This window comes from Mchenga conophoros, linkage group LG23, assembly GCF_057382185.1.
Source record: "Mchenga conophoros isolate Kocher_MC1m ecotype Shallow Benthic linkage group LG23, M_conophoros_male_GT1.1, whole genome shotgun sequence".
Lineage (NCBI taxonomy): Eukaryota > Metazoa > Chordata > Actinopteri > Cichliformes > Cichlidae > Mchenga > Mchenga conophoros.
Window position 1 is genome coordinate 43,338,049 of NC_140547.1, and position 24,707 is coordinate 43,362,755.

Genomic DNA, 24,707 nt, shown 5'->3' on the forward strand with positions numbered 1-24,707 from the left:
ACCTGTGCTCCTCTGACAGACAACTGGCTGGGAGTAAAGAGAGATAATGGATTCTTACAGGGAAAGTGGCCTGGTAATGCTATGAAATACAGAACTGGATAATACAGGATTTCCTGAACTGAACAAAAAGGGTGGACTGTAACAGTAAGAGCCCCTGGGGGTCTGGTGTGTTCATCTTCAGTTGTGTTTGAGACTTAACCTGCTGGAGGTTCTTATTTGATGATTTTAGTGTCTTTATTTTACATTTTAGGAGTCTTTTAAAATTAGTTTTCAATAAGAAATTTATGCCATATGAAGTTGTATCTCCAGTCCATTGTGTGTTTTTCATGTCCTTATTTAATTTTGGAATATTTAGTTTTTCTCCTGCCTGTGTTGAGCCTTGACTTTTGTTTTAATTAAATACCTTTTTCTTCCCTTTTCTCTGTTGTGTCTGCATTTGGATCCTTATTTGAAATGTAAATCTGAAAAGCAATTGCCTGCAATTCTTAGGTGCACTCAGTTTATTTATGTAAAGAAAAATAATTTAAAGACATTGTCAATAGTTTGGCCACAGGAACTGCTTGCAGGACTCAGCTGTGAATAACAAAGCACATCTGCATGCTATTGTGGTCATTTCTCCTCACATTTGCAATGTTTTTCTGAACCACAAAAAGAGAAGTGTGTTACAATTGGTGCACTAGTGACGTAGGTCTTGATTATTTTTGGAGCTACTTAAAATGTATAAAAACTGAAGCCTCCAGAGCCAAGTGTCAGTTCTTCTGCTTCTGTGACAGAACTGCGTGTCTGAGCTGCACCAGACGTGATCTCTGCTCATCGAGTCTTCACTCCTCAATTGGTAAGAATGTTTTATTTATATTATGTATATTTATACACACCAAATTTATGGATTTATGCTCAAATTTAAATAAACTTTTCATTGAAATCCAGTTTTACTATGAATTCACAGTAATCACTGACACCTTCAGAGCATTACATTCATTAAAGACGTCTTCTCACCTTCTCTTCCAGACGACCGACACATACCTCAACCACTGCAGATTAACCAACCACTCATCAGTAAAGCACAAAATAAGGTAAGTGTCCTCATGTGGAAAGGACTTAAATACAACTCCCATATATTACTAATGTAACAGATCCATTTAGGTAGAGTAAGAACACTACGCTGGATGTCTTTTAATGCAGGAAAGTCCTGTTTTATACTGCACCTCTCTGAGGAGAATATCATTGTTCCTACAGACCATCAGCTCCATCAAAACCAAAGCAGGAAAGACTAATCCTGTGGCAGCAACAAATCATTTACATTTAATATCTGAGGACAGTTTCATGATCCAATATCATAAAATTTTAGGCCTGCTGTCAACAATAACTGCAATGTTGATTCACATGCATACATGCCAACCCTCCCGATTTTTCCGGGAGAATTCCGAATTTCAGTGCCGCTACCAAAAGTCTCCCGGAGCCACCATTCTCCCCAATTTCTCCCGATTTTCCACCCGGACAACAAAATTGAAAAACCATATCCCAGATTGGCCCAGCCAATTCCAGTTTCCAACAATGGATACTACTACTGCAGCTACTTAGTTTTAATTTTACTCTTATTACTCTTTCTGGGTCACAAAATAAACTTTTAACATATTTTCAGGCGACAATATAGCTGTGTAAACTTCAAATATCTGAGCCGGGGAGAACAGCAAACTCCTGGAACATCGTTTTCAAACCCCCGCGGTCTTTCGCTACTCAGGTTAAACATGATATATAAGTCACTTAAATAACTGAAACATGTTTTTGTTATTGGGTTTTATTTGTTCGTGAGTAAATCGGTTTGGCTGAGATTAAAGTTATTAGATTAGATGAGATTAAATAAAACTTTATTAATCCCTCGGGAGGATTCCTCCGGGGTTTTCACACAGCTGAATAAACGTCAAACAGAAAACTGATTAAACAGAAGTGTGAGATGGTCAAAAATTTACGCCAGCGTCCGGTTATATTTTAGATAGCAAGGAGCAGACACCTGAGTTTCACTCCACCGAGAGACCTCGTGACGTAATTCTGAAGGCTAGACCGTCCAATTTCACAGTTGCTCATTTCCGGTCTGCCCGGCTTTTGGAGGACCCAGCCCACTTAGACCACGAAGGCCGGGTCCTCAGGTGGACGCAGACTCTGAATTTGGACACCCCTGGCCTGTTTCCGGCTGGACAATAATAACGGTGACATTTAACTTATTTTATTAGATTCAAGTTTTTTGTATATATATATCTATCTATCTATCTATCTATCTATCTATCTATCTATCTATATATATATATATATAGCATGGTGGTGAAGGGGTGATGATTTGAGCTTGTCTTGCAGCTACAGAACCTGGGCCCTTGCAGTCATTGAGTTTTCCATGAAGTCCCTTGTATACCAAGTAGTCTACAGTCAAAACTGAGTTTTGGTAATGCAGCAGGACAAAGATCCCAAGCACATCAGCAGAGCTACAACAGAATCAAGGTGTTGCAATGACCAGGTCACAGTCCACACCTCAACCTGAAAAACAGTGCTGGGAAATTAAGAGGGCTTTACATAAACAATACCACAAACCTCAATGAACTGACAAAACGATGTAAAGAAACGTCAGGCGAATGGAGACTAAGAGTCATATAGAAACAATTTGGTGACGCTACTGCTGCTAAAAGGTGGCTCTGCAAGCTACTCACTCATGTACAGTGCTTAGTTTTTCAGAGTACTCTATAGATTCCCATGAAAACACTCTTTTCCACATGACTGTATGTCAGATAAAAGAGATACGATCTGTGAAGCGGATTCTGAGAAGAGAAAACATCTGGGGACCTGTCCCGAAAAGTTCATTTTGTTCATCTGGGCGTAGAGTTTTCAGTAGCAGGAACGCTCTGTCACTCATCCGAGTTCGACTTCAGACTTCTTCTGTCTCGGCTCAGTGCAGGTTTCCCCAACCTTTGTTTGAATTTAGACTTTACATGTTGTCCAGTTTCAGGCAAGGGAACTGAAAATTGTGCTGAGGATAAATGATAAATTAGGCAGATGTAAATGAACAACAGCTGCAGGCTGGTGGCTCTGACATCACACCTGATGGACACCTAGAAGCCTAGATTCAATTGTTTTGGAGTTTCTGAAGACCGTCTATGACTCTGGGGTGACATCAATCATCTTTTATGGTGTGTTCTGCTGGGACAGCTGGGGCTTCCCTCTTTCCCCTGCTGGGATGGGCACGCACACGTCGCTGAGATGTGTGGTCTCAGGTAACTGGTACTGCTGGAGGCTGCAGGTGACATAGTCATACTATACCAGTGTAATAACTGAAATAACACAAATAGAAATGAATAAATAAACAGATAACATAGTCACATGAACAAGAGGAGCCTATAGAGATTCTAAGTAGCTGATCTTGCAAAAGCAAAATGTGTTCTGCACCACAATGCATTCAGGTCACAATTCTGATTGCAAAAGCTGGCAGATAGGACAGGATATTAAAAATAAAACAAAAACCCACCTCCCACCACATGCAGGTCATCCTAGCAGCACTGAGCAGCTCCTACAGTGACACGCTGCTGCAACAACAGTGTGCGAGGAGAAATTTCAGATATCTTTCCAGCTGCTGTCAGACTCTACAATAGAGTCTTAGTGCCCACTTTAAAATTAGGTGTATACAACATCAGGGGAATAACAACACGTGATATATTACACCGTGCCATTATTTACTTAAGGCCTGAGCATTTCAAAGGTTACTGTGTCTGATGTGGGCCTGTCTGATCATTACTGTGTTTTCTTTGAAAGTAAAATCTCAGCCCACACAAATATATCAACAACAGTTATCACAAAACGGTGTATAACTGAACACAGTAGTGCAATTTTTAACCAGGTCTTCCCATTAACACCTGACCTGTCCAAAGGTTCAGTCAATGAGCTCGTCAATAGCTTCAATGCTAACATGTTAAATGTAATGGACACTATTGCTCCCATTAAGGTGAAGGTTATCTCTGGAAGGAAAAAGTCTCCATGGAGAAACTCCACACTGGTGAAAAAAGAAAAAAGAGAGTGTAGGAAAGCTGAGCGCAGATGGAGAAAAACAAACCTCCAGGTTCATTATGACATTTATAAAGAGAAACTTCACAATTATAATTTACAACTGAGGAATGCAAGGAGGTCCTACTTCTCTGACATCATCACTAAAAACAGCCATAATGCTCGGGTCTTATTTTCTACAGTTGACAGGCTAACAAACCCTCCTGTGTCAGTGGCAGCTGAACTTCATTCGACCATGGCCTGCAATGACTTTGCCAAATTCTTCACTGAAAAAATCCAAAAAATTAGACAAGCAATTGGTACATCAACAGCAGATCCAGGATATGTACTGTGTCCACCAAAAAACTGTTTAAACACCATGAAACAGTTTCAACCTATTAACAGCAAAGACCTGGAGGACATCTTAGGTAAACTGAACTCCTCCTCCTGCTGTTTAGATGTCCTGCCAACAAGTTTTTTCAAAAAGGTCTCAAAGACTTTAGAGTCAGACCTGTTACAGATCGTCAACTTTTCTTTATTATCAGGTGTGTTTCCAGAATCACTAAAAACTGCTGTAATCAAACCTATACTGAAAAAGGACAATCTTGACAAGACACAAATGAACAACTACAGGCCGATCTCAAATCTCCCGTTTTTAAGTAAGATCATTGAAAAAGCAGTTTCTCAACAGCTCAGTTACTTCTTAAAACAGAATAATTGCTACGATGCCTTCCAGTCAGGTTTTAGACAGAACCACAGCACTGAAACCGCTCTGACCAAAGTGTTTAATGACATATGTCTGAATACAGACAGTGGAAAAATGTCAGTCCTAGTTTTACTGGATCTCAGTGCAGCATTTGATACAGTTGACCACAACCTATTACTCAAACAACTGGAGAACTGGACAGGTCTTTCAGGAACTGTACTAAACTGGTTCAAAACATACGTAGAAAACAGGAAATACTTTGTATCAATAGGTAACTTCACATCTGAGCAGACAAGTATCACATGTGGAGTTCCCCAAGGTTCCATCTTGGGACCCCTTCTGTTTAACATCTACATGCTCCCACTGGCACAGATTATAAACAACAACAAAATAAACTATCCCAGCTATGCAGATGACACACAAATATATATCACAATGTCACCAGGAGACCGAGGCCCTGTACAGGCTCTTGGTAAATGCATTGAGGAAATCAATGACTGGTTGTGCCACAATTTTCTCCAGCTAAACAAAACTGAGGTAATAGTCTTTGGCGCCAAAGAAAAACGATTACAGGTCACCAGAGAACTTCAATCTATACATCTAAAAACCACAAACCAGGCGAGAAATTTGGGTGTAGTGATGGATGCAGACCTAAACTTAGAAAAACACATTAAGACAATAACAAAGTCAGCTTACTATCACCTCAAGAATATATCAAGGATAAAAGATCTGATGTCTCAACAGGACCTGGAAAAACTAGTCCATGCATTCATCTTTAGTAGGCTTGATTACTGTAACAGCATCTTTACAGGTCTACCTAAAAAAAATCAGTCAGACAACTACAGCTCATTCAGAACTCTGCTGCTCGAGTCCTCACTAAGACCAAAAAAGTGGACCACATCAGTCCAGCTCTGAGGTCCTTACACTGGCTGCCTGTCCGTCAGAGGATAGACTTTAAAGTTCTGATGCTGGCCTATAAAGCTCTGAATGGTTTAGGACCAAAATACATCAATGACCTCCTGACCCAGTATGAACCATCCAGATCCCTCAGGTCATCTGGATCCGGTCTTTTATCAGTTCCCAGAGTCAGAACCAGACCCGGAGAAGCTGCATTCAGCTTTTATGTTCCTTATATCTGGAACAAACTCCCAGAAAGCCTCAGATCAGCTGAAACACTCAGTTTATTTAAATCCAGGTTGAAGACTCACCTGTTCTCAGCTGCATTTGAATAAAGCACCAAATCCACACTTTAAGCTTAAATTTCAAAACTTACATTTAACTACTGATTTTATCTACTGTTCTGATTTTATCTGTTTTGATTTTATATACTGTTTTGTTTGTTTGTTAATTAGTTAGTTAGTTTATTTGCTTGTTTTAATCAATTTTAAATAATGCTTTTTATTTGTTCTTGTTTCTAATGTCTCTGTAAAGCACTTTGAATCACCTTGTTGTTGAATTGTGCTATACAAATAAACTTGCCTTGCATTGCCTTGCCTTAACAAAAACTAAGCCAAAAGGCAGTTTCTGCACTTTTTTCACAAATGTCAATATTTTTTTATTTACTTATTTTTAAAACATGTGGTTTATTGAATTGAAAAAAAAAATAGCTGCAATTGTTGTAACGCGAGCTATGAGAGACTACCTGCATCTGCAGCTGTGGTCACTGGTCCTCACATCATGTTTGCAGCATGTTCTGAACCACAAACAGAGCAGTGCTAACTGGTGGGCTGGTGATGTAGACACTGATGCTAGTTAATTTAAGGTGGGGCTGCTGAAATGTTTAAAAGCTGAAGCCCCCAAAGTTTTACTTGTCTGTGACACAAATGAGCTCCAACCTGCTCAGGTAGAATTTACTAACAGCTGAGCTGCACTAGACCTGGTCTCTGCTCATCTTGACTCCTCGTTTGGTAAGAACTTTTTATTTGTATATTTAAAATCTTTTATAGACAACAGGCTTATTTTGAATAACTCGATCTCCTGCCACACTTATACTCACATTCACTAACCAGATATGGGCTTTAAAACATGCATCATCTGGGTTCTGTGACCATGAATATCGTGAATAAGAAATGTGCATGCACAGGCAGAGGCCTATCTTTTTTTATTTATGTTCAAATAATGTTCAATTTTAATTCCCCTTTAGAGCATTTCATTTACTGAAGACATCTTCACCACCTGCTGTTCCAGACGACTGACTCGTGCCTGAACTCCTGCAGGTTAATCAACCAACCACTGATCAGTAAAGCAAAAAATACGGTAAGTGTCCTCATTTGGAAAAGTTTGCTTAAAAGTTTCATAACTTTCTAATATAATAATTACATTTAACAAGAATGTTGTCATGACTGAGTGCAATGACCGTTTCCCTCTGTAAGGTTCAATGTGTGGATGCAAGTAGAGAAGTTGCCTTTAGATACACCTCATGAACTCATCAACTGAGAGTTAACAAATCATCAAATTTATTTAAATTACTTAATTTGTTGTTCATTTTCACTTGTTTACCATATCTACCATATGTAAGTAAATGATTAAAATTGCCTGTTTTAAAAATATCCAGTAATACTCTAAAAAACGTACACAATATTATTGTTCAACATGTCCTCCAGTGCCTCTGATAAGTTTCAAAATATTTACTGAAGAAAAAATTGACTGGTTTAGATGTTGAATTTTTTGAAGCTGTTATATTGATTTTGATTTTCTTTATTTTATCATTTAATGATTTAAAAGACTACATTAAAGTAACGACAGCTGTTTTCGGTTATTTTTAAATGATGGTTGGCGTTTACTAGATGACCCTCAAGCACCAGGAATTCCTTGCTTACGGCCACACATTGAACCGTAAATGGCGACGTAGACGCGCAAATTATTTTCTAGAGTAGATAGCGAGCCAAAATTAATATTTCAACTGAGGGGTGCTTTGCAGACATATTTTCAGGCACTTTCCAATAACCTGCAGTCTTTACGGTGAGGACACACAAACATTAACCCGACTGGAACATAACTGTATGAAAATATATCACCTGTATTTGTGTTCGCTTCGTAGTTACACTGTTTAAAACAAAATATTAAACCAAACTGCGGTAATTACCTGTCCAGCAGAGAGCTCAGGTAAATTCTTTCTGTCTGCTTTGCTTTATCAGAGATCGTCTGTCTTTTCCTTTCGACTTGTCTCTCCGCGCTTTCTGCTCAAGTCAGCCCCCTCCTCTGCCGCGCATGCCCGACGGGGTCTGCGCAGCGCGTGCACCACAGGTGTGGAGAAGTACTGCTTAGTGTTGCAGTTTCAAAATAAAAGCTGCCAAAAAGCGAAACATGCTGCCTTCAATGTTTCAAACCATGTTCCAGGGTTTTTAGTTCACCATGTATAATGTTAAAACAAGAAAATAAAAGACAGATCTGAACGTTTGAAAATGTTTTGGAAAAACTCCATAAAGAATAGATGAAAAACACTGAAATTATCCTTTTATTTATCTTGATCCATTAAGTTGGTTCATTTTTTTGTTACATAAGTTGTTTTTAAAGTTAAACTTGTGTGGGTTTCTATATAAGTCAATAAAAAAAACAACAAGCCATTAAAAATGAAACGTAAACTCTGCCAAAGAAACTGAGAGGTTCTGGAAGCGTGGAGTTCAGTTTGCAAATTTATCTAATGCAAAAAACATCTATGAATAAAACTTTGTTGGCCAGCAGCTTTTCAAAAAGACAAAAAAGAAAAAAGCTGGTCATAAAAAGAAGCTATTATCTGGGGGGAAATAATCATTTGATCCCCTGCTGAGTTTGTAAGTTTGTTCACTTATATTAAATAATCAGTCTCTAATTTTTTTAAGTATTTTCATTTTGATGTAATGAGACAGAATATCAACCAAAATTGAATAAAAAATGTATTTGCTAAAATAAATGAATTGATTTATATGTCACTGAGTGAAGTAAGTATTTGATTTCAAACACAACTTAGTACTTGGTGGAGAAACCTTTATTGCCAGCACTGCGGTAATATGTTTCTTGTAGTTGGTCACTGGGTTTGCTCACATCTCAGGAGGGATTTTTTTCCACTCCTCCTTCCACAAACTCTCTAAATTCTTTAGATTTCTTTCCTGCTGTTTGGTAACTTTAAGCTTCAGCTCCCTCCACAGATTTTCTTCAGGACTGAGGTTTGGAGACTGCCTTAGCCCCACTCCATGTCCTTGTGCTTCTTCTTTAGCCACACCTAAAGTATGCATCAGTGGTATGTTTTAGGCCATTGTCATGCTGGAAGACCCATCGATGACACATCTTCAGTCTTCTGCCTGAGAGAAAGTGGTTCTTGTCCAAGATTTTGCAGTACATGGCTCCATCTACTGGCCGCCTCAATGTGGCGAGGCGCCCCACAGTATAATGTTTCCACTTCTGTGCTTGACAGTGGGGATGGTGTTCTGTGGGTTACACTCAGCATTTCTCTTCCTCCAAACACAGTGGGCTCAGTTCATGCCACAGAGTTTTTGATTTCAAATGACCACAGCATTTCCCCCCAAACCTTCTCTCAATCATTTAGATGTTTACTGGCAAACTTAAGACTGGCCTGTAGTTTTGGGCTGATCCAACACCTTTCTCATGATTATCCTCACCCCATGAGCCAAGATATTACATGGAGCAAGATAGGAGGTCTTTGGTCTTGACCATGACTTTTCTTGTCCCTGAGGTCCCTTGCCCGAGTAGACCTCAGTAACTAATCCTTTTACACTTCTTCAATCTTGCCCATGGTGGTGGAGATGGAGTTGGAATGGAAGAATTTGGTACTGTGGACAGGTGTGCTTTATACACATAATAAACTGAGATTGGGAGTATCTGTAATGGACTGATTGATTGACTGTAATCCAGTCTGTGGGAACCAGAACTCTTGTTGGGTTGTCGAGGATCAAAAACTTACTTCACTCAATTATATGCAAATCAGTGAAAAGAAATCATGTATTGTGTTTTGTTTCTGTTGGTGTTCTTGTCTCTCTCCAGTAAAATAAAACATCCACAAAAAATAGAGACTGTTCATTTCTTCATAAGGGAACAAATTTACAAATTCAGCAGGGGATCAAATACTTACTTCTGCCACTACAGTGATGACGCTTTTGTTGCATTAAATTCTTGATCTGGAAAATGTTCCTGTTTTTCTCTCTCCAGGAAACAATGAGGATCATGTTTACCTGTTTGCTGCTTGTGCTGCCCTTTGTTACTGGACTCTCAAAACCAGCCAATCTTCAACCCAACCGAATTGAGAAGCGACTGAATGAAACAAATTATGAAAAGTTTAGACGACAGCATGTAGATGCCAAGATGAGCGTGAAAAAATGTGATACAGAAATGAAAAAAAAGAAAATATATGCTGATCGAAACAAATGTAAGGATGTTAACACATTCATCCTCAGTGATTACAAACAGGTCAAAGCCATTTGTAACGGTCAAGGAAGATATGATCAGACGAATGGCACGACAAAGAGTGTAGCAAAGTTTCGCATTGTTAGATGTGACCTAAAGAACAATGGAGCCAGGAAACCCAAGTGTCAGTATAAAGGCACACTTCTCACTAACAGAATAGTTGTGGTCACATGTGAAGGAAAGTTACCTGTGCACTATTATGGTGATGAAATGACCTTTGAATCCAATAATGCAACTATAGGAAAAATCCCCATGCGCTCTACTGCTGTACCCACAAATATACATTTCTGAGATAACAAAAGAGCAACATTTATCATCAGCTCTAACTAAACGTCGCTGGAAACATCTTCTTCATTATACGTTTTTATTTGAGTCTGTCTTAGCAATAAGTATATACATTTTTTAACATGTGATCAACCTCTATTTCTTCACATGTTACATGAAATAACATAAAACTATTATTTCCTTCTGATGAGGGAATTTTATATTCATCCCACCAATACCGACATATTAATTGTACTGACTGTAGGATGCTGTGTAGAAATAATCTCTTAGATCCAGCTTGCTTCTAATAAAATATTTTTTATCTGATCACAGAATAAGCATATAATAAAAGTCACTTTTTGGTGTTTGTTGGTTTTTATATATTTATTTTTTAACATTTGGAGCATCACCAGTTACAAGACTCACAAGCTGACAAGTTCTTATTCAGCGCCCTGTCTCTTGTTTCTTTTGTTTTTAATGTCATCCAATTTTTTTGTTTTCATTTTGGCATGCGATTCATTTCTAAGACTTTTCTAAATGTCTAAAAGACAAAAGTGTAAACGTCGTTGCCATAACGGAGGGGGCTTGAGCATTTGCCCCTTTCCTCTTGGACGTCCCAAGAGCCCTGTTCTTGAGGCATTACTATTTTTTAATCTGTGTACATGTGCTGTCTGTGCCCCTCAACAATAACATTTAACTAATAACCCCAATTTTGCTAAATAAAAGGATCTGGCTTCCACTAGTCACATGATGCCCATTAACTAATTCTCGACTTTGACGGCAGAGGGCATTGGTTACGAGATCACAAAGAACATGCACATTTTTTGCCGCCTGGGTGGTGCGGAGCTGTAAGCGAAACACACAAAGTAATTGGGAGATGCAGACTGGTGCAACAAAAACCAGTAAGTAGGTGTAGAGCGTACACTGTAGTCTATAGCAGCGGTCCCCAACCCCCGGGCCACGGACCGGTACCAGGCCTTGAGTCGTTTGGTACCGGGTCAAGAGAGTTGAAGCTCGTACCGCACAGAAAAAATAAATAACTTACATTATTTCCGTTTTATTTATTATCCGACTCTGAACAGTGTTTTATTTGGAAAAAGACTGAATTCTCTCAGTTACTTCAGTCTATGACTAGTTACTAGTCTATGACTGACTCTTGACGCATGTCAAGATACATTAGTTAATATTAAACCCACAAACTAGCAAAATTAGTAAAAAACAGATGTCTTTGGAGGGTTTCTTTGCAAAGGAAAAAAGGCCCAGTGAGGAGACAGAAGAAGAGTCTATGACAACTACTAAGAAAAAGAAAGCTGCATTTAACAGACAACAAGTGGATATATTGCAACAAGTGATTCCCATGCACCAAGCCCGCTCTGCATAATATATGTGGAGACCAGCTCTCCAATGAGGCAATGAAGCCTTCAAAACTGCTTCGTCACTTGGAGACATTAAAAAACAAGCCTTTGGACTAGTTTAAAAGAAAAAAGCAGGAACAACAGGGACAGAAGCCATTACTGAGGGCCTCCACAACAACAAATACAAGTGCACTGAGAGCATCATACTTGGTGGCTAACCGTATTGCTAAGGCTAAAAAGTCATTCACTATTGGTGAAGAATCGATCCTTCCTGCCACTAAAGACATTTGCTGTGAACTTTTCCCCTTAATATTGGTATGATCCCAGCTCAGGCACTGAGCGAGGGGGCGGGGCAGCTGCTGCCTGCGAGTGCGCTGTTGGAGAAGCGCAGCGAGGCAGACAGAGAACTGAAGTTTGACCAGGTTCCAAAGCAAATCATTCGTACTGTACAAATAATGTAAATATGACGGTGCATCACAAAAGATTGATATCAAACTGATCACTTGACCCATATTACGTTACTTGCTCTTCAAGTGAATCAACAAAAGGTGAAATGAAAAGCCGAACAACAACAATGCTGTTTCTTTAGAGAGTCTTAGCTTACATGTGTGTTTATTTCATATTTTCAGTTGTTTCCCTCCACGGCTAAATAAATCGGTTTCAGTTATGCACTGATATACAAGACTGGACATAAGGAGCTTCTTTCAAAGAAAAACTCTGGTAGATGTTATTTTATATATTATGCTTTGTATGTTGTTCAGTATATTTCTATGCAAAACAAAAGGAATTTCAATACACAGCAGTACATTCACAGTTGAAACCAGATATTTACATACACTTTATGGAAAACACAAGAACATTTTTTTACTGTACAACATCAATTTAGAGTAAACTTGTTTTGTTTTGCATAAATAAATATTGAAATATATTTTGAATTAGTTAAAGAGAGAGAGCTGTCTCTTTTTTATCACTTTCACCAAATTTAGGAGCACATATACACTAAGTTTATTGTTAATTAATAAGAAAACTCCAGACGATTCCATTCTGAGCTGAAGAAGCTTCTGATAGGTTGGTGGCACACCTGTGGATGCATATAAGGCAAAACACAGAGCCTGTTTCTTTGACATGGGAACATCAAGAGATGTCAACCAAAACACCTGGAAAAGAACTGTGGAGCTCCATAAGTGTGGCTCAGTTTGAATACAATTTGGTGCCATTTACAATTAAGAAATACAGATAGTTTCTCTCTTTACTCTTAAAGTTAACAAATATGTTTTTTATATTTATCAACATAAAAAATAAACATTTAGTCTGATTTGATGTTACAATTAAAAAAGTGTTTTTGTTTTTATCTGAAGAGTTTGTAAATATCTGGTTTCAACTGTATATTTGATGATGTTGGTGTTTGGTTTGATTGTCAGCACAAAGAGGGAGGGAGAGAGGACAGAATAGAGATGAACAAGAGCAGGTGAGACACACATGTTAGTCAAATGGTTGTTTACCAAAAGTATCAGCGTATCATAGGTCCTCATGTATCTCGTACCTAGTGTTTCTTTTTAGGTTTGTTATTTTTCAAATTCTATATTTATTAAGTTTTGCAGGCTTGTTTGCACAACAAGGTTAAATAATTATCTAAACTTTTCTGAATCTAAATAGTGGACTTTGGTAGAATTAAAAAATAAGTGTAGTGCAGGTCTATGATGATTTTTAGTGCTACTATCATCTAGCTCTGATTCTGGTTCTGTCTTGGTTAAATCCTAAGTAGTCCTGCTTCTGAACTGTTGTAGTCCTGTTTTAATTCCGGATCAGTTCTGGGTCTGGTTGAATTGGGGTTTAGGCCCTGTGTCTTGATACAGCCCCGACTTTGTTCTGCCTTGCTGCTTAATTAAAAAACTACTTTAAGGTGTCCTGCACATGTGATATATTTTTCCCTATATGAATATGAACTCAAAACAGAGCCAATTAATCTTTCAGTCATTTCTAACCCCCCCCCCCCAAGTCCCAGATGCATACTACCCTTTAGGGCTAAGCCCCGGGTGTATCAAATGTCTGCCTCTGCTCTGCTCTACAACAGAATCACAAAGGTGTCTCCAATAAGCTGCAGAGATGATTGTTGTTTTAATTTTTTAACGGTACACAAGCAAAAAATTAGAAGAGAGGTCATGAAGTTTCTTACTAAACAGTAGCGCCCTCTGCAGTTTGTGTGTGGAAGTGCAAAAGCTTACAGCACCTGGTATTCCCAGGCGGTCTCCCATCCAAGTACTGACCAGGCCCGACCCTGCTTAGCTTCCGAGATCAGACGAGATCGGGCGCGTTCAGGGTGGTATGGCCGCAAGCGAAAGGTCAGCTCAGAAACGGCGTTTTTATACATGCTGTAATGACACATACACGCTTACGTTTTTGTTTTCTATATTTAAGTTAAAATGTCCAAACGACAAAAATGTTGGACTTCCAAATCGACCCAACACACCGTGTGCTCTCTGTCACTTTAACACTGTGCTGTAATCAACGAACATGTCTTCTTATCGTGATGTTACTGCGGGAAAAGCATTTTTGCAGCTCAATTTGAAGCTGCAGTTAATAACGAAGGTTTGCATGTTGTCGCTGTAACATATGAAGTTTAGCACAATAATATAGATCAAACTGTGAGACATTTGCCACCAATAAAAGGTCTTTTTCACAGCTTTGCTTTCGCTTACGGCCATACCACCCTGAACACGCCCGATCTTGTCTGATCTCGGAAGCTAAGCAGGGTCGGGCCTGGTCAGTACTTGGATGGGAGACCGCCTGGGAATACCAGGTGCTGTAAGCTTTTGCACTTCCACACACAAACTGCAGAGGGCCCTTCTGCTCCTGCTTGTGCTAAGAGGCATGAGAAGTTAACATTTATGGGTGATAAAATCCTTTTTCTATATTTTTAACATGAGAATATCAGTTTTCCATCTTGTGTTCCAGAGTAATCGGACAAAAGACAAACGTAGAACAAGGAAAAAAGAGGCCAAGTGTCTCACCTATAAAACAAAATAGAATAGAATAGAATTCAACTTTATTGTCATTGCACATGCACAGGTACAGGGCAACGAAATGCAGTTTGCATCCATCCAGAAGTGCTTTAGTGATATAGATATATTACAATATATATTAGCAATAATATAGATATGTGAGTATATTACAGAAATGGGTCTATTATGGTATGTTATAATGTACACGGTATGAAGTATGTTGTGAATATTCTATAACTATAAGTATGTACAGGCTGTAGTGAGTACAAGCTATGTACAGGATATGAACAGGATATAAATATGAAAAACTATACAGAATATGAAATAAATAACTTTACAGAATCTGGGATATACAGCTATACAGAAATGTGAACTATGCAAGTTGTAAACAGTTGTAGGATTAAAGATTATCGAATGTACAGAATGATTATTTACACAGAGCTATACAGTAGCTGAAAATTACTGTTTTCTGAATAGTCTCACACAGATAAACATTTGCAGGGAATACCTTTTCCTTCAAAACAAACATCACAGACTGTGTTTTTCTTTACTGATTGTATTTGAGTAGAAACTCAGATTAAAATGGCATGAGTGCTCATAAAACGATTTAACTGTAAAAGTAGGTGTAGTGGATCACTTTGCATAGATGTAGATAAAAGTGCAGTAAGCAAAGACTACAGTGGTCATTGAGCAGTTGTTCCTATAATGTGAATCTGGGATAAAGGCAGAGATTATTTGTTTGCCTTTGTTTCCTGGTTCTTTCTTTCTTATCCAAATGGAAAAAGAGAGCATAAAAGTACTGTTTACAAGCAGCTTATCTATCTCATTGTGCCCACTATCATAAAATCTTGGTTGACTGAGCACTGAGCCATCTACCACTCGAAATTGAACCTGTGTGGGACAACAACAAAGTCCAGTATACTAAGTTTCAGTAATGTGCAGTTTTTTCTGTGGAAGATGTAAATCTAAATAGATGTCCTATTGTATGCATAATATAGCACTGAAATGTATAAAACAACTTCTAAAGACAAATTTCAATTTATTTTAGATTTTCTCAAATCCAAACAGCGCTAAAAGCATACACACAGTCAAATATTTTTCATACGAGGTGCTGAAGGTTCTGCAATGTTCTGTCAGTGCGCCCCAGGGCAGCTGTGGCTACAATGTAGCTGCCATTACCAGTGTGTGAATGTGTGTGTGAATGTGTGAATGACTGAATGTAGTGTAAAGCTCTTTGGGGTCCTTGGGGACTAAGTAAAGCGCTGTACAAATACAGGCCATTTACTGTGCGTGTGTTTATGCTCAAGTGTATGAATAAATTAGTCAGTTTGAAACAGTTGCAATTTAAACAGTAGAAGAGTGGCACTATATTTATATATTTATAAAGAATTTCAAACAACAATTAATTGATGGTCAAAGCAGGTTTATTTAATTAATATCCAGATTTCCAATTAGTTCCGAATTGATTCAGCAGCAAATCACATCACCAGTCACTTCAAGGCTGTATGTATTATTGTAAGGTAGACCCTACAATAAGACATACAGAGAACCCAACAATCATATGACCCCCTATGAGCAAGCACTTTGGCGACAGTGGGAAGGAAAAACTCCCTTTTTACAGGAAGAAACCTCCGGCAGAACCAGGCTCAGGTCGGGGCGGCCATCTGCTGCGACCGGTTGGGGTGAGAGAAGGAAGACGTTTGTTGTAGGTCTGATTGAAGGACTGATGTGATGGTAAGTTGTCTGCTGCTCCGCTTTGAATATTGAGAGATTAGTTGATGGATTTCAAGCCAAATTGTGCCCAAGTTTAAGACCACATTCATTGGTTGTTTTTGTTGATGTTATTGTTTTGGGCTTTTTTTCCACAAGAATTTCTAGCTCCCCTAGAATTCTGGCCACCCAAACGATGATTGCTGCTGAGAGAGCACAAGGTTTTGTCCCCCTGTACTATTCATGTCAGTGCAGGGGGTTCTCCTTGAGAGGCCAGGGTGGAAAAAGGGATGCTTCAGAACCTCCAAGGGTGTTATGCGCTGATTTGCATCCAAGGCCAACATTTCTTTGATTAGCCTTACAAATAATGTTTGGCCATTTTCTGGTCCTCGCCTAACCTTTAGCAGTTGTTCGAGGTCATCGAGACGCTTAAGTTTTATATATCGAGTTTCTTTAGATCTATAATGTGTCTCGTATTGAAATTGTTCTTGGGTCTTAAATGTCCAGCGCTGTTTGTTGTAGTTATCCTCGATGAAGTAGCAGTCAGTGTACAAGCCAGACTCTAGAAGATGATCTGGTAGCTGACCCTGGGTTTCAATTATGAATTTTAAAACATCATAATCGTCTTCCCCAGGATAGAGAGGCACCCCTGTAGCAAGCTCCACAGCTACCAGCCCCAGAGACCACATGTCGATTGCTTCGTCGTATGGAATGCCAAGCACAACCTCAGGTGCACAATAACCAATTGTCCCCACACGGTCACCAGGAATCACTGCAGAAGCAGGACATGCGAGGCCAAAGTCTATGAGTTTGACTTTGACGGGAGACTCACTGTGGTTCACAACCATGATGTTTCCAGGTTTGAGGTCAGCATGCACTATTCCCACAGAACCCAGGTGGAACAGAGCATTTGCAAGCTGATGCAAAATTGGCCTGAGTTCTCTCATTGGGAGACCTCGGTTATTCCGGTCCCCAATGTAGTCCCACAGGCTTTGGTCGAGCAGTTCGAAATTCAAGCAAATGCGCTCTCCATCGAGGAAATAGCCGTTCCATTCGACAATGTTGCACCTGTCTGGATCCAAGCGTCGTAGCTGCTCCAGGATGAAAATTTCCAGTTTTGCCTGGAGCAGAATTTCAGGGTCGCTCTTGTTGACTTTAATAGCAACGGTTTTGTTGTTTTTTGTATCGCGACATCTGGTTACCAAACCAAAGCCTCCTTCTCCAAGGAAAGCCTCTACCACGTGGTGATCTCCTAAAATGGTCCCTTCCGTTATTTGAAGATCATCTTCAGAGGCAGATGGGTTGGCTGAGGTGTTGATGTCTCCTTTTTGAGGAAATTCAACTGAGTTTTGGAAACTGCAGCTGAATTTTTGCGATCCATGACTTTTCCAGCTTGAAGGCTGCTGAGAGAGCACAAGGAGTTCTCCCCCTGTACTATTCATGTCAGTGCAGGGGGTTGTCCTTGAGAGGCCAGGGTGGAAAAAGGGATGCTTCAGAACCTCCGAGGGTGTTATGCGCTGATTTGCATCCAAGGCCAACATTTCTTTGATTAGCCTTACAAATAATGTTTGGCCATTTTCCGGTCCTCGCCTAACTTTCAGCAGTTGTTCGAGGTCATCGAGACACTTAAGTTTTATCGATCGAGTTTCCTTGGATCGATAATCTGTCTCGTATTGAAATTGTTCTGGGGTCTTAAATGTCCAGCGCTGTTCCTTGTGGTTATCCTCGATGAAATAGCTGTCAGTGTACAAGCCAGACTCTAGGAGATGATCTGGTAGCTGACCCTGGGTTTCAATTATGAATTTCAAAACGTCATAATCGTCTTCCCCAGGATAGAGAGGCACCCCTGTAGCAAGCTCCACAGCTACCAGCCCTAGAGACCACATGTCAATTGCTTCATCATATGGAGTGCCAAGCATAATCTCAGGTGCACAATAACCAATTGTCCCCACACAGTCACCAGGAATCACTGCAGAGGTGTTACATGCGATGCCAAAGTCTATAAGTTTGACTCTGACTTGAGACTCACTGCGGTTCACAACCATGATGTTGACAGGTTTGAGGTCAGCATGCACTATTCCCACAGAACCCAGGTGGAATAGAGCATTTGCGAGCTGATGCAAAATTGGCCTGATTTCTCTCATTGGGAGACCTCGGTTATTCCGGTCCCCTATGTAGTCTGACAGGCTTTGGTCGAGGAGTTCGAAATTCAAGCAAATGCGCTCTCCATCGAGGAAATAGCCGTTCCATTCGACAATGTTGCACCTGTCTGGATCCAAGCGTCGTAGCTGCTCCAGGATGAAAATTTCCAGTTTTGCCTGGAGCAGAATTTCAGGGTCGCTCTTGTTGACTTTAACAGCAACAGTTTTGTTGTTTTTTGTATCGCGACATCTGGTTACAACACCAAAGCTTCCTTCTCCAAGGAAAGCCTCCACCATGTGGTGATCTCCCAAAATGGTCCCTTTAGATATTCCAAGCTCATCTGAGCCGAAGGCTGGGTTGGCTGACATGGTGTAAAGTTTGCGCTGTGAATTGGTGAGAAACAAAACTGAACTTGTTTTGGTTTCTCTCGTAAATTGCTCTCAAAACTTCTCAAAAGGGTTTTAGTTGCTGCAGGTCAACGTCCGTTAAGCATAAAGTAACAGGTGAGCGCTCCTATTTATAGGTTTTGGATCAAAGCAAAGTTATGACGTCAGAAAGGATCAAAGCAAAGTTATCACGTCACAAGCGATCGAAGCGATTCTAATATGTGCGCATGCGCACATATGAGAAGCGATCGAAGCGATTCTAATATGTGTGCATGCGCACATATGACAAGCGATCGAAGGGATTCTAATATGTGCGCATGCGCACACACGTGCTTGTTTGTGTAATATTGTTCACACTAAACTTGACCCTAATCAATTTAATATCAGTCAATCAAAGAAAATGTTAGTTTTGGAAAATTTTAAAATGACATAACTGACAGTTAAAACATTTTTTGTTCATGTATTTGTATTTGTATTGTCTTCGGGATTTTTTTTTTTGCATACCATGTCAAGCTTTTCTGTATATAGTCATGTCGTAGATTTCGGAGCAAACAAGAAATTGAATTGGATTTTAATATTGCAGTGCTTGGATTTCGGATTTGGTGCTTAAAACTTCTTGAAACTGTAACCGTATTTCATTCACCACAAAGAACTATCTGATTGAATAGTTTTCTTATCAGATAGAGAAATAAAACGAGTCGCAAAGTCTAAAAGCAACATTTGTCTGCCTGGGCTGTACCTCTGCACGTTAGTCTGTTTCAATGTGTGACCCCCCACCCCCTCCCTGATCAGTCGGGGGTGAGTGCGCTAATGTGCCTGGAGGCCGTTTTAATGAGTGTTTGCTGGAAAACGAAAAATACAAGAAGGATTTGTACGTTTTCACAACGGGGGAGTTTGCGTAAGTACTAGTAAATAATTTTCTCGAGTGTGTACGTTACACATGTTATTTGTTTAAAATTGGTATTATTATTTTGCTAGCTAGCAAACTCGCGGGACAAAGGATTGAAGTGCACTCAGTGCGATACAATACGGTGGCGCTATTCTAACAGTTAGTTATTGCAGGGTAACTTGTAGAATATGCTGTGAATTGAACCAAGATTACACAGCAGTAGCAGTAATACGAGTTACTTCCCTCAAGTGAAAGCGTTAAACGTTAGCCCGATGCTTAACTAGCCAACGTCAGGCTTTCTGATTGAAGGCTAAAAGCGACGTTGTCACCAAGTAAACAGAATATTGATGATATTTTTGTGTATCGCTGCAGCCTTTTCAAGTATTAACCTGGTGTCTTTGGGAACAGCTTAGGGGGAAATGACGGTAATATGACTGAACCATATGGGAAGAAAGAATAGGCACTTTTTTGTGCTAGCGAAGTTTCCTCGCTTTCATTCAAAATCTGTTTATCATTAAACAATTGAAACATAATGGCTTCGAGCTGACATTGAGGCCTGTGGGGCACTATCAGCCACTGAGACAGTAGACAAGTGACTATTTCACACTTTAAGGCTGCCTGTTTATTTAAGGGAGATGAACAGTACATTCTAACTGTACATAATAATATCAATGATGATAGATTAAATAAATGGGTTTTTGAAAGACGCTTGTGCATTTTTAAAGTCTAAAGTGTTGAATTGATCTGAGTATGTCATGTGTTCAAAGCCTCTCCCAGTCAGTGCTGTTCTCTATGCCTGTCTTACTCTACATGATGTTATTAGCACAAACACTTTAAAGGTGATAATTAGGTCTACAACAATAACACAGACTGCAATGTAGTTAAGCGTCTTACAGTTAGTTTTGAATGAATGAACTTAAAAAACAACACAAGCAAAGATCTGTCTCCTCCTGTTTTTTGTGTCACATAAGAAAGAAGCATCAATATCTGATGAGAAGACTTATTAATTTGGCCTTTCACGTGGTCTTACTCAGGTGATGCGAAGTGAAATATGCATCCTTTTTATGGTAATGTGCTGGAAAATGTTGAAAATGGACATTAAACGTGCTTACAAAGTGCTTGAATTTGACCCTGAAAGGTGTATGAAGCCAGAAAAAGTCACACTTGGAGTAAAAACCTCTCATAGCAAGTTAATCATATTCAATTGATTTGATGCTTTCAGCACAAAATTTAGCCACACAGTCAGGACAGCGTCTGATTTACCTTCATCGGTAAACGTGTTTATGCAGTACATAGTAACAGTGTGGCTGAGTCCTCTGGTTCAAATCAGTTCCAGTACATTTGGAGATGTAAGTCTTAACCTTTCACATGCATCGGGAAGGAAAAAACATTTGATCTTCACAGTACTGCCGAAGTGCAGCGATACATTGTGAAGTGCACATTTGCATTTCTCATACAGTACCGAGCAAAAGTCTTGAACCACCCCCTTATTTTTTCGTGTTTTGCCAGGTCAGTCTGTGTTAACGGTGTTATTAACTGCATTCTTCAACTAAAGAAGTGAGAACAAATGATGTGGGCTTTTGTTTTTTTGCAATAGGCTGCAAGTAAATGTGTACAGATACAATTTAAAATTGGTTCTTTGTTAAGTTTTGTGGTCCTTTCCGTGACTTAGGTGTCTGTTTATGTTTGAATGTTTCAGAGATTAGTGTGAAGGGTCTTAACAGACAAAAAGTGGTCAAATACAAGCCCTGGATTAAAAATCAGAAACACTTTAAAAAGCCTGGAGAGCTATTCCTTAATACCACGTTAAAGATTACAGGGAAGTCCGGATCCCTGGAAGCAAATGAGGGATGGCTCAAGACTTTTGCACAGTGCTGTACATGTCATGTTCCCTGTTTTATAGCTCAGCTCAAACTGACACGTTCTCACTAACTGCTTCTCATTTTCTCCACAGTAAACTTTGACCACTTCCAGATACTGCGGGCCATCGGGAAAGGAAGCTTTGGAAAGGTAATGCAGCCTCCATTTTTCACGCCACTTGTATATTGTTTGCCCTTAATTACCCACCACGGTCGTCATCTCTAAAGAATCAGTGCAAGCGAAGCGAAATGTGCTGGGATTACACTTTAGTTCTCGTGTGCTGCTGTTATTTAATAACAGTTATAAATGCAGCTGATGTAATTATTTCTATAAAGTCAGTTAGAGGAGAGCCGATTTCTATTTCATCTCACTCAATCTAGGTGGGAATTTTGACCCCACGTCTCAATTTAATTACACAGCAGCAAAATTCTGCGGCTCTATTTGTCATCGCGCTCAACGGTTGGGCTGAAGGCAGGAGGAGAACTTAGTGTGTGTGTGATACACAATTGGGGCTGCAGAGATTGGAATAGTTTACCTTCATTTTAAATATCACTGCCCTGTGCACATTGTCGGCTTTAAAATTCAAACTTAAAGAGTTTGTAAGTAAACTGGCTGAGATGAGACAGACGATGCACCGGGTCCTCGTCTGAGTGCTGGCTTTCAGTTGTGCTGTTTCTCTTGCCCAGCCATGCACACACAGACACTGTGCTACACTTACACAGTGAGACAGATGCTCACAGAGACGTCCAGATACATTTTGTCCTTGCTGGAGGTCATCTTGTGTTTTTTGGCCCACTGTGGCCTCACACCGAGCTCCTGCTGTTTTTTGAACACTTTAACAGCACCAGTCTTTAGCTTCCTGTTGAACACACTTAAGTGGGGGAGGTGTTATTATTAGTGGTAAATGATTTGTGTATTTGTTGGATGCACCTCAGAGCAACAGGAAACATGACACGACACGCTCCAGTAACCTGCAGTCTTTACAGTGAGGACACACAAACATTAACCCTCTGCTCCTTACAGAAACTCTCTAAATCCTGTAAGTTTCTTGACTGCCACTTGGAAAGTTGAAACTTCAGCTCCCTCCACAGATTTTCTACAGTACTGATGTCTGGAGACTGACTAGACCACTCCGTGATCTTATAGCACTTCTCCATTAGTACATACTCAGATCAGCTTGCTGTGACTCATTTTCCATTACAATCAAGTACCACCTAATGTGCGTGGGGTCATTACAGCAAAGCGGCCCGATGTCCATGTTGTCATTTATGAGCAACACGAATGCCACAACAAAGGAAGACGTCGCAGCGATGATGTATCTGTGGCTTTTTGTCACACTTGGAAACCACGGTGTTGTGCAGCTATTTGCCTTGTTGCAGGGTTTTAAAAAAACTGCAGTTTTGATTTTAGTGAAAGACAAAAGCCAATCCGTGGCCTGCAGTCTGACGATGTCACATTTCCTGACTGTTTGGAACCCCGACTAAGTCGTCCTGTAGCCCACATCATAATGTTTCCATCTCTCTGCTTGACTGCGGGGATGCTATTTTTTGCATCACACTCCTATTTCAAAAGGTCAGTTAAAGCCACATAATTGGAATTTCGTTTCATCTCCCCACAGCACTTTCTCCAAAGTCTTCCCTGAATCATTTAGATGTTCACTGGCACTTGAGATGGGCCTATACATGTTTCTCCTTGAACAGGTAGCTACCCTATGTTAGCCTAGCTTTCTATCACTGATGCTCTGTGTGTATGCTGCTGCCTCTCGTCTCGTGTTACTTAAAAAATTAACCCCACAGCTTCAATAACCGTATCTAAAAATCTCTCATTGAAAGTTACGGTTGAAGGTTTGGAAACATTTTGGGGTAGCCAGTGTTAAATAGAGACAGTGCCACATTCTTTATCTAGTCATTGTAATGAAAGAAGCACATTAAAAACTATATGAGAGTTTGCTTTTAACAAGCATGTAATGACTCTACTTAAAAACTGAAAGTAGCATTTTGTGGATGTTTTCCCTGCTGCCCGATCCCATCAGTCTCTTAAAGCATCATTTTTTATGCGCCCTGGTGTGACAGAGGTTTCATGGAGCTACAGGTTACCTGAGCACATCAGGTATATTACGGTTGAAAACAAGTGCCCGGCCTTCCAGTGGGTGTTCGACCCCTCGTGCACAGCTCAGGAGTCTAAACGACCCAGCAGTTATGGACATGTGTGTTTTTGGTGTGCTGTCCCTCCTTCTCCCTGCTTGCAGGTATATCTGTGTGTGTGTGTGTGTGTGTGTGTGGATGCCGGAGTTTCTGAGAGCACCTTCAGGCCTGGTGGGTGTGGCCCTGCCAGGTGGTTGGCCACACCTGAAGACCATCACACAGCTGATCAAGCCTTGTCGGAGGAGCTACTTAAGAATGCGGTGGCGCTCTCTCTGACGCTGGATCATTGCGTGACTTCACGTTAGTCTCTCGGCCAGTCAGTACGGATAGTCTGCCGCATTGTATGTGTCTTACGGCTGCCTGTTTGTTATCTCCCCAGGAGAAGCGTGGAGACGAGAGGGCAGCGAGCACGGGGTGCTCAGACACTGAGGAGCGGAGACAAGGAACACTAGCAGTGGGAAGAGGACATTTCACGGGAGTCGGGAACGCACTGCGGATTTATTGTTATTTTCCATTCACTGTAAATAAACGCACTGCTTGCATTCAGAGCTCCGTGCCTGGCTCCTCCTTCCTCACATCCCCACGGTTGACGCTGGACAACCGTGACAAATAGCTGTTCTTAGATTCATTATTAGTTCAACATTGACAAATAGTAGTTGACTAATATCAGGAGCCAAAAAGAAAACAAAAAACAAACTAAATAAATATTTCAGACGCTGAAAATAAATTATTACGGTCGTTTAAATTTGCTGTCAGCAAGTTAGGTCTAATACATGTAGTCAATCTAATGAATCAATATTACATGTAAAAAGTACAGAACTGAAAA

General features: G+C 40.0%; 1 protein-coding gene, 4 long non-coding RNA genes and 2 other non-coding genes across 7 annotated transcripts; 4 read left to right on the plus strand and 3 right to left on the minus strand.

Moving 5' to 3' along the window:
- The first annotated feature begins 689 nt into the window (after positions 1-689).
- Positions 690-2,221, plus strand: LOC146548003 (uncharacterized). The gene is made up of 3 exons (XR_014890614.1): positions 690-835; positions 1,009-1,073; positions 1,994-2,221. It is a non-coding gene; the product is annotated as an uncharacterized LOC146548003 (long non-coding RNA).
- A 613-nt stretch (positions 2,222-2,834) lies between these two features.
- Positions 2,835-7,933, minus strand: LOC146548004 (uncharacterized). Its single transcript, XR_014890615.1, has 3 exons — positions 7,815-7,933; positions 3,512-3,569; positions 2,835-3,317 (listed from the first exon to the last, which is right to left on the minus strand). It is a non-coding gene; the product is annotated as an uncharacterized LOC146548004 (long non-coding RNA).
- On the plus strand, positions 6,348-10,758 carry LOC146548005 (uncharacterized). The gene is made up of 3 exons (XR_014890620.1): positions 6,348-6,636; positions 6,873-6,985; positions 9,875-10,758. It is a non-coding gene; the product is annotated as an uncharacterized LOC146548005 (long non-coding RNA).
- A 3,208-nt stretch (positions 10,759-13,966) lies between these two features.
- On the minus strand, positions 13,967-14,085 carry LOC146548006 (5S ribosomal RNA). Its single transcript, XR_014891002.1, has one exon. It is a non-coding gene; the product is annotated as a 5S ribosomal RNA (ribosomal RNA).
- A 356-nt stretch (positions 14,086-14,441) lies between these two features.
- On the plus strand, positions 14,442-14,560 carry LOC146548007 (5S ribosomal RNA). The gene has a single exon (XR_014891008.1). It is a non-coding gene; the product is annotated as a 5S ribosomal RNA (ribosomal RNA).
- Positions 14,561-16,166: 1,606 nt separating this feature from the next.
- On the minus strand, positions 16,167-18,970 carry LOC146548008 (uncharacterized). The gene has a single exon (XM_085263725.1). The coding sequence runs from the start codon at positions 18,968-18,970 to the stop codon at positions 16,634-16,636; it is 2,337 nt and encodes a 778-aa protein (XP_085119851.1). The 3' UTR covers positions 16,167-16,633.
- A 2,819-nt stretch (positions 18,971-21,789) lies between these two features.
- LOC146548009 (uncharacterized) lies at positions 21,790-24,429 on the plus strand. Its single transcript, XR_014890617.1, has 2 exons — positions 21,790-21,887; positions 24,261-24,429. It is a non-coding gene; the product is annotated as an uncharacterized LOC146548009 (long non-coding RNA).
- Positions 24,430-24,707: the final 278 nt, after the last annotated feature.

What these genes read in the sequence shown, in the direction of transcription:
- LOC146548008 (XM_085263725.1), bottom strand. Translation starts at nt 18,970, where the DNA reads ATGTCAGCCAACCCAGCCTTCGGCTCAGATGAGCTTGGAATATCTAAA.